General features: G+C 61.2%; 1 protein-coding gene and 1 long non-coding RNA gene across 3 annotated transcripts; one reads left to right on the top strand and one right to left on the bottom strand.

Annotated features, from left to right (window-relative positions):
• Positions 1-37: 37 nt before the first annotated feature.
• LOC115943844 (uncharacterized) lies at positions 38-3,793 on the top strand. Of its 2 annotated transcripts, none has more exons than XR_014145404.1 (2): positions 38-1,487; positions 3,085-3,793. It is a non-coding gene; the product is annotated as an uncharacterized LOC115943844 (long non-coding RNA). The 2 variants fall into 2 exon arrangements; XR_004078427.2 differs by having other exon boundaries at positions 38-1,994.
• A 448-nt stretch (positions 3,794-4,241) lies between these two features.
• Positions 4,242-7,970, bottom strand: PTX4 (pentraxin 4). Its single transcript, XM_081818892.1, is given in 3 exon segments — positions 4,242-5,239; positions 5,774-6,692; positions 7,326-7,970. Coding segments are annotated over 3 exon segments (2,052 nt in total). The 5' UTR covers positions 7,467-7,970; the 3' UTR covers positions 4,242-4,247.
• Positions 7,971-8,578: the final 608 nt, after the last annotated feature.

Below are 8,578 nucleotides of genomic sequence, written 5' to 3'. Positions count from 1 at the left end.
GTGACCCACGAGGACGGGCCACGTGACGCACGGCGGCGGCCGCGCAGACTCGTGCGCGCGGGGCCCTTCTGGGAGTTGTAGTCCCGCGCCGGGCGCCCTCTGGGCGGAGGGGGCTCCGCGGCCACTCGGGTGACCAGCGGGGACCCAGTCCCCGAGAACGGATCGAGGCAGGAACGGAGAAGGGAGCCGGGTTCCGCGCGGACGGAACAGGAGGAAGGGGGAGGAGGGCGGGCAGGCAGCCCCTCCTGGAGCAGGTGGAGACCGACCAGTCGGCGCGGGAGGAAGGGCGGGTGGACACCTGGCCGCCTGGCCGCCGCGGGAGGAATGATTGGTCGCAGGCGCGTGCTCCGCCGTCTGGACAGGTCTGCTGCGCGCGGGCCCGTGCGCGGTCTCGGTATCTCCGAGGGTTACCGATAACGAGGAAAGGGAAGGAATCTTGGAAGTCAGGTGGAAGCCCCTGGAGCCCAGGACAGGCTGAGCACCGCCCGGGCCTGCCCGGGGCTTGTGCTGAGGAGGACATGCCGAGGAGGACACACGAGGCTCCTGGGGCATTGCTGCAGAAGCTGCTTCGCCAAGTGTCCTCACCAGCGGGGGAATCACACACGCACCCAAACTGAGGGACATCGGCTAAACTGCGAGGCGCTCTGTTCGGCCACGAAGGGCCAGGACTGCCCTCTGGGACGGGATTGAAGGGACAGGACAGCTGAAGGCTCCTGGCGGCTCTGGCCTCGCTGGGACAACTGGCAAAGCTTGGGCATGCACTGGGCTGGGTGGTGGGATTGCTGGGTTCCCCGCCCAGGGCTGAGCATTGTCCTGGGGTGACCGCAGGAAAGGTCCTTGTTCTCAGGAGACAAACGGTGCATGCAGGTGGATGGGCTGTGATGTGTGTAGTTGCCTTATCATGGGGGCAGGGAGCCAGCGACAGAGGGGAGCAGATGTGGCCCAAGGCCAACGTGGTCAGTCTAGGCCCAACGTGTATGACCTGCAATGTGTTCGTCTTGCAACTTCTGTTTTTCGGCTGGGAAACTTTTCAAAAGGAAAAGATTTACAAAGTGTTTTAGAGGCTCTGAGGCTGAGAAGTTAACAGAGCCCCTCCCTCCACACAACTCAAAATCAGAACTAAAACTAAAATAAGAGAAGTTGGACAGGGTTTTGAATTTTCCCCACAATGACTGTGCAGTGTTTTGGAAATTCTAAGAACAACATGCTTTCAAAAAAGGGTGTTTTCTCATTTGTGTCATCTGGCTTTGCCCTTTCGAGTGATGGACCAGAGCGGCGTGATGGCCCCTGGGTTGTGGCCCGGCACATGGGCATGAAGCGCAGGCAGGGCTGGGGCTAGGGCTGGGTGTGTGTAGACTGAGTGGACTGGATAATGGGGTTCCTGTGAAGACATCCAGTGATAGAGAAGTGAGGGCAGTCCATGGGTCCTGCTGGAGGTCAAGGGGCATCTCTGTGGCCCAGCAGGACAACGCTGTCAGACAGATGAGGTGCCTGATTGTACTTGTGCTGGACCAGTGGCCTTTCTGGAGGACAAGCAGGCAGGGTGGGGAAGGGAGAAACCAGCCCCAGCTTCTTGCCAGGCCCCGGTCCCCATAGCATGAGAAGGGCATCTCTGGGTCATGTTGTCCTTACCCAGAAACACAACAAACTCGGGTCATAGGTGGGGTTTGATGGATTGCAGGTGGCTCATGCTTCAGAATGCATGGGGGGGGGGGGCTTTGTCACTGACCCCATGGGGGTGGCCGATCGCATGAGATTCGTGTTCAGACTGTCCTGCTTCAAACCCTGCATGGCTTCCCTTGTCCTGCTGGACAGAGCTCAGACCAAATTCTTAGTGACCAGAGCCCTCCCTGAAGCTGTCTCAGCCCTGACTCCAAGCCGTTCCCCAGGCCGCTCCACTCTCCTGGAATCCCACTGCCCATGAAGCTTCCCGAATGTGGATGTGGCCGCCCGCGGTGATGCTGTCTTCTCTGCCCTATTCCTGTGGCGTTAGGGTCTGTGGACTTGTAGGGGATTGCTGCTATGAATGGAGGGCCATCCTGGGTCCCCTAGGCATTATAAGCTCAAAAAAGGGGAGGGGCCAGAGATAATACCCTGTGTGGTCTTTCTATGCTGGGGATCTGCTGTTGCTGAAGAAATAGTAGTCAGATTACCAGTCTCCCCTAAAGCAGCATATCATCCCTCCTCCTCATGGGGGGAGGACTGAGCAAGAGCCCCCGAAAAAGCCCCAGGTGCCCAGGAAGGAAGAGCCCGAGAAGGAGCCGCTGTCCCTGAAGGTGCACGTGCCCTGGGGAAGTGCAAGGAAAAGTAGAAGTCAGTGACTCAGGGAGCGTCCCTGTGGCCACTTGGGGATTTCGGTTCTAGAATGTCTCCTCTGACCTTGACTCCTAGGGAAAGCAGCCACGCTGAGTCTGTGGGTGGAGGGCCCTGGATTGCTGGGGTCACAGCGCTGCAGAGATGAGAATGCCCTAAAAGGTGGAGGGAGTCATTTAGAGCACTCTCCCACCCCCCACTCCCGGGGCAGCTGCAGGATGAAACCAGGGCCCCTCGCGGAGGCCGGGCGGTGCGGGCTGGTGAGGGCTGGTGAGGGCATGGGGCTTCTCCAGCTTGTGTTCCCACTTTTAAAGTGGGGGGAGGGGCTCCTGGAGGGCTCAGGTGGTTAAGAGTCTCGTCTGACCTTTGATTTCAGCTCAGGTCATGGTCTCAGGGTCGGGAGATCGAGTGCCCCCCCCACCCATGGGGTGCTCTGCCGTGAGTCTGCTTGAGATTCTCTCTCTCCCTCTGCCCTTCCCCAAGCTCTCGTGCACACGCATTCTCTCTCTCTTGCTCTCTCTCAAATAAATACATAAATAAATCTTTAAAAAAAAGCAGGGGGAATTCTAAGAACTGAGCCTGTTTCTGAACTCAGGGATTCCTCACCTCTCCCACGTGTGGGTTCCCCCCTGCAACACCCTCTCCTCCTGTCTTCCCAGACTCCTTCCTGATTGTCTGTTTGGTTCCTCCTTGGGAATCCCCGATAAGGTAGGGGTTCGTTTCCATCACACTGAAACTTAACACCCCTCCTGTCCGTGCCTGTTCTTTTAGGGGCCACGGTTCAGAAGAGTAAAAATAAACATCCTCAGACAGACGACATCTAGCCTTGGCAAGAACACGAGAAGCGGGAGCGCGCGTGCTGGCGGGGCGTGGGAACAGAGAGGGCGGTAGCCACTCTGGAAACCGGTTTGGGCGTTTCTTTGAAAGTTCAGACGTGAGTTCACCATGCGACCCAGAAATTCTACTCACAGGCACCCGCTCAAGGGAAACAGCAACCCGTGTCTGCACAAGGACTCATATGACAATGCTCGGAGCAGCTTTATTCACAGAAGCTAGAGACTGGAAGTGGATGAACGGATAGCAGCGTGGGGTGCATCCCGGCAGGGTGGCGCCTAGCGCCCAGAGGACGGGGGCCCTGGTGTGCGGGCACGTCCGCGGGGCTGGGGAGCGCGCCGCTTGGCGACAGAAGCAGACTTGAGACCCCGCGGTGTGTGATTCCTTTAGGTGAGATGTCCAACGTCCAGAACGGGCCAATCCGCCCAGAGAGCCGGTCAGGGTTTGCTGGAGCTGGGGGGACAGGAGCAACCGCTAACGGGCATGATTTGGGAGGGCAGGGACATGGAAACACCCTAAAACTGGACTGTGGTGATGGTTGCACAGCTCAGTAAATTCGCTAACCATCTTTGCATTGGACATGCATTGCGGATGAGCGTTGTAACACCTGCTCTGATAAAACCCCAACAAGGTTACTTTGAAAGCAGTGCCGTCGGTTGCTCGTGTGTGTTTCTGAATAGCTTGCTCCCTTCACTGGCTCTGGCACTGCTGGAACTTCAGGGCAGGAAATGGGTTCCTGGCCCTTTTCATGAGGGATATGGGAACAAGGACCACCCAGACGGACACTTTCTAAGCCACCTCGAGAGAGGACCATCGCAGTTCAAATGCACCCACCCAGCTTCTACGAAAACGGGGTTCTCCATCAGCAAACCCAGCCCAGACGAGAGGCCCCACCGGAGTCCTGTGCTCGCTGGGCTGGAACGGCGTCATAGCCCACAGGGCCTCCCACAGCCCCACTCCACCTGTCGGCCCGCTCCCTCCTGCCCACACTGCCCTGTCCCCTCCCCAGTGCGGGAGGGGGCCCTGGACGGGGGTGTGCTGGGATCAGCGGTGGCCAAAGGCTGCTGAGGCTGTTCCTGCCGGGCTCAGGGCACAGGGCCTCAGGGGCAGAGCTCCAAGCAGCTGCAGTTCACCCTCTGCACGTATCCGCCTCCCCACTGGGCATTGTCCAGCGTCAGGATGGCGCCCCCGGGGACCTCCCTCCCGGTGGCCAGTTTTGCGACCTCCCCGGGGACCAGTGCCCGGTCCCAAATGGCCAGGCCTGCTATGCTGCCCACGAAGGCTTCAGAGCTGTCAAACCCGCCCCCCATGCTGTCCTGCTCCTGGCCCAGCACGAGGGACCCTCCTGCAGGGATCTCATAGCCCTCCCTGAAGTGGGAGCCGGTGGCCACGAGGCTGCGGTCCACGTACAGCCAGTATCTGCCCAGGGTGGACATCCAGATGACACACACATGGTTCCACCGGCCGTCCAGCAGCGGCTGCAGGGGCAGCTCCCTGAAGGCCGGGTCTCCGATCACGAAGTGGATGGAGCCCGGGGCCAGGGAGTCCCTGCCGTGCAGCACAAGCTTGTTGTCATTCTCCTCCATGGCGTAGAAGAGCAGGGTGCCCAGGCGGCCCGAGGCCGTGCGCACCCAGCTGCAGACAGATAGGGCTTGCAGGCCTGACGGGAAGCCGGGGCTGAGGAAGGCGGCGTTCCGGGTGGAGGTGTTCGGGAAGACCAGCGCGGGGCCCACGTCACAGGCTGGAAACAGGGGGAGAGTCAGCCCCAGCACCAGGCGGCGGCAGGAGTGTCCACACCGCTCCCGGGCATGGGCTTCAGACCCCGTGGCTGAGTCAGCACTGTGAGGCTGGCCGTGCAGGGTGCCATGGGTCCTTGCTGCACCATCAGCCCATCCTACAGGTGGGAAGACTGGGAGCCCGCGCAGTCTTACACCTCGGCGGGAGTGAGCCTCTGGACACGCCCCACAGCAGCGGGACCCCCGGCGTGAGCCTCCTGGGGCTGCCATCACGAAGCCCCACACACTCAGAGGCTCCAAACAACACGAATCGAGTATCTTCCAGTTCTGGAGGTCAAAAGCCAGACCCGGGTCCCCTGATGAAAATCATGGTGGATGCGGGGCTGGCTCCCTCTGGAGGCCCCAGGGAGAATCCTCTCCTGCCCTGTCAGCTTCCAGAGACGCCCCCTGCTCATGGATCGCGGCCCCGCCTGTGTCTTCAAAGTGCGTCCCTCTAACCTCTGTCCCTGAGCTCACAGCTGCTTCTCTGACCTTCCTGCCTCGCCCCGGTGTCAGTTCCAGCTCCCCTCCCGTCTCACAGTCCGTAATCACAGCCAGAAAGTCCCCTTGCCGCGTGAGGGGCCGCATCCACAGGGCCCAGGGGTCAGGATGTGAATGTCTTTGGGGCCATGCCCCTTCAGGTCTACCTGACAGAGGGGTCCATGGGGTGGGGTGAGGTCCAAGGTCCCAATCGGCAGGCTGGGGACCTGCATCTCTAACCCGTTAGCCTACTGGACCCAAGGATGGAGGGCTCCCAGCCCCTCTCTTCCCCTCAGGGACCCCGTCAGAATCTAGGGCCAGCACAGGAGACTCATGCGGGCGATGGCTGGGGACGCGTCGTATTATCCCACCAGCCCTAATGAGAGGGGTCACCAAGTGGGAGTTGGGGACCCCCCCGGCAGCACCCGACGTCTGTGCACACCCACCCCAGGGTGCCGGGGGGGGCCGAAGACAGGCCATCACCTGCACGCCCCCCTTTCTTCTGGGGGTGCACAGGGCTGTGAAGCCAGTGTCCTCTCCACACAGCTTGGGGGAGAAGGCTGTCCAGAGGGGACCAGAGGCCTGAGGAGGTGGGAGAGGGGAGAGGCGAGGCCGACGGAGTAAGGGCAGGCCATGGTATTTATTCTCTCCTGGTCTCTCGGGGGGCCAAGCCCGCTGGCTGCCCGGGCCGGGGAGCGCCCGAGTCCCCTGGAGACCACTGGCAGAGTCCTGAGGTGGGTCCCCAGTCTCAGGTGAAGGCCTGAGCGCCTGCCTTCCCCTCTGCAGCGTTGGGGAGCTGGAGCTCGGCAGCCCAGGTGGGGTCGGGGGCCGGCCCGGGGTCAGCCCTGGGGCCATGGTGCCAGGGCAGGCCACCTGCAGCCGGCCCTTGAGAGCAGCCAGCCTGGCGCCCTGGCCCTGCACGAGGTGTGTGAGGCGAGCGAGCGTGTCCTGCAGGGCCCTCAGGTCCGGGGCCAGGCCGGAGAGGGCACCCCTCTGCACCTGCGGCTCCTTCCCCTCCTGGGTGCGCTGCTTGCCCCTTTCACTCAGCGCAGCACCCAAGGCCAGCAGCCTGGACTCCACCTTCCAGCTTCTGCGCTGGGTCTTCTGCATTCAGGTCTTGAGGTGGCTCAGGTCGCCCTGCATGGCGGCCTGCGACTGGTTCACGGCCAGAGCCACGGCCTGGGTCTCATGCACCAGGCTCTGGAACCGAGCATCGATACCGTAGGACAGGTTGTAGTTACGGGCAAGGACTCGCAGGTGTGTTAAGGTCACCTCTTGGAGCCTCTGGAACTAGAGAGAGACACAGAGGGCCCGGAGGATGCGGGACAAGCCTTCCCGCTCACGCTTCTGGGTGCCTGTCGCGCACTGACCACCATCCACACTGACTTGATCCCCAGGCGGCTGCGCGAGGGGTGGGCCCATGACCACACCCAGCCCCACGGCGGCCTCGCTCAGAGACGCCCACTCTGTGGGGTGTGGGCTTCAGGCCCCCATCTCCCCCACGACCCCCATGCCTCTCGCGCCTCCCACACCTCACCCCTGTGACGCTCAGGGTCCTGCCTGAGTGGACGTAGGGCAGAGTGGGCTTCGTGAGTGGTTTGTGGGGATCAAAGCAGGCCGAGCCTGCAGAGAGCTCCCAACCCCGTGCCCAGACGCCCCAGCACCCCTCCTGCAGCCCTCTCGGGGCTTCCCACACCACCGCCCGGCCCGACTCCCACCCTGTCCTCACTGTCAGTTGGCTGGACTTCCTAACAGCCCAACAGACCTTCTCTGCTGGTTGCCCCTGTAAGGGACCGTAGAGTCACTGATGGAAAGAACCCCGCACTCCGTGTTTGCATCCCCAGAGCAGGACTCTTACTGCTCTGTTTCCGTGTCGGCTGTTGAATTTAACACACAGCTGCCCCAGGTGCTGGCTACACTCACCTGCCCTTCCAGTCTGCGGAGCCTCTCGAGAAATGGTTTCCTTTGCCCTGCAGGGCTGTAGTCCTGCAACAAAGCCCCATGCAGACAGGCAGGCACAAAAATAAGGAGAGACAGGGCCTTCCTCCGCGGGCAGCCCATCATGAGGATGCGGAGAGGGCTGTTGGCTTTGCGCTGCTTGTTCCCACACAGCCCTCCCAGCTTTCCTTCTCCCGCCCTGCCTGGGAGTCAGGTGCTTCCTGCCACCTTAATGAAAAGCATCTGCCCTCCAGTCAGTGAGCTCTGGAGAGCTGGAGGTTCCCAAGGACACAAGCTTAAAACAGATGCAAACAGTTTCTCTGGAAAATAATTCCGGGTTCGAGCCGCAGCCTGGCTGGCTCAGAGGCAGACGGTGATTGCTTTAGCAGGGGCACATGGACTCAGCTCCCACCTCAGGGAGCTGGATGGGGCCGGGCCAGGGCCAGGGAGCCCCTGGAGCCAAGTCTGCTGTGGGGCCCAGCGTGCTGGCCCTGCACGGAGGGGCCTGTGAGGCCCACCTCTCTCCCTCAGGTAAGGCAAAGGAAATGGGGTTGGGGGCCACCTTAATTTGTTTTGGGGTATAGGTTGTATGGTGGGCTGAATGGTGGCCTCAAAATGGTAAGTCCAAGTCCTAACCCCGTGAATTCCCCTGTACCTGTGATGTGAGTTTATTTGGAAAAAAGGCCCTTGCAGACATCATTAAGGATCTTGAGAGGAGACCATGCTGATAGTTAGGGTGTCCTTACAAGAGACAGACACAGAGGAGAAGGCCGTGGGAAGACAGAGGCAGAGACTGGGGTGATGCGGGCACAGGGAGAGCCAGGAGCTGGACGAGGCAGGAGGGGTCCTCCCTGGAGCCTTGGGGAGCAGCACCCAGAACATGCTGACCTTGGAGCTGCATTAGTTACAGGTCATTGGTTGTGGCCTGGGGACACTGACTCCCTTCCTCCCCTTGGGGGCTCTCTCCGCAGTTCCCCCTGCTCCACCCTTGACCAGTCACTCTCCCAGGCCACACTGGATCCCTGCATCCCGCTGCTGCCTCCCTCCCCTTGCGCTCTCCTAGGCCCTTGCACTCTCCTTGGCCCTGGGCTCCTTCACCTTTGTCCTTCTGCTGCCATTGAAGTGGCACCTGGGGGAGAGGAGCCATGCAGGGCTATTTAACTGACTCTGGTTTTATCCTGCTCCCTCCCTGCGTCATGGTCCCTGCAGCGGTCCTGGGATGAGGTCCCGCCTGCCCC

This window comes from Leptonychotes weddellii, chromosome 5 (assembly GCF_054177405.1).
Source record: "Leptonychotes weddellii isolate Sample4059 chromosome 5, ASM5417740v2, whole genome shotgun sequence".
NCBI lineage: Eukaryota > Metazoa > Chordata > Mammalia > Carnivora > Phocidae > Leptonychotes > Leptonychotes weddellii.
Note: the sequence above shows the minus strand (reverse complement) of the source record. Positions and strands in the feature narration are given on the sequence as shown.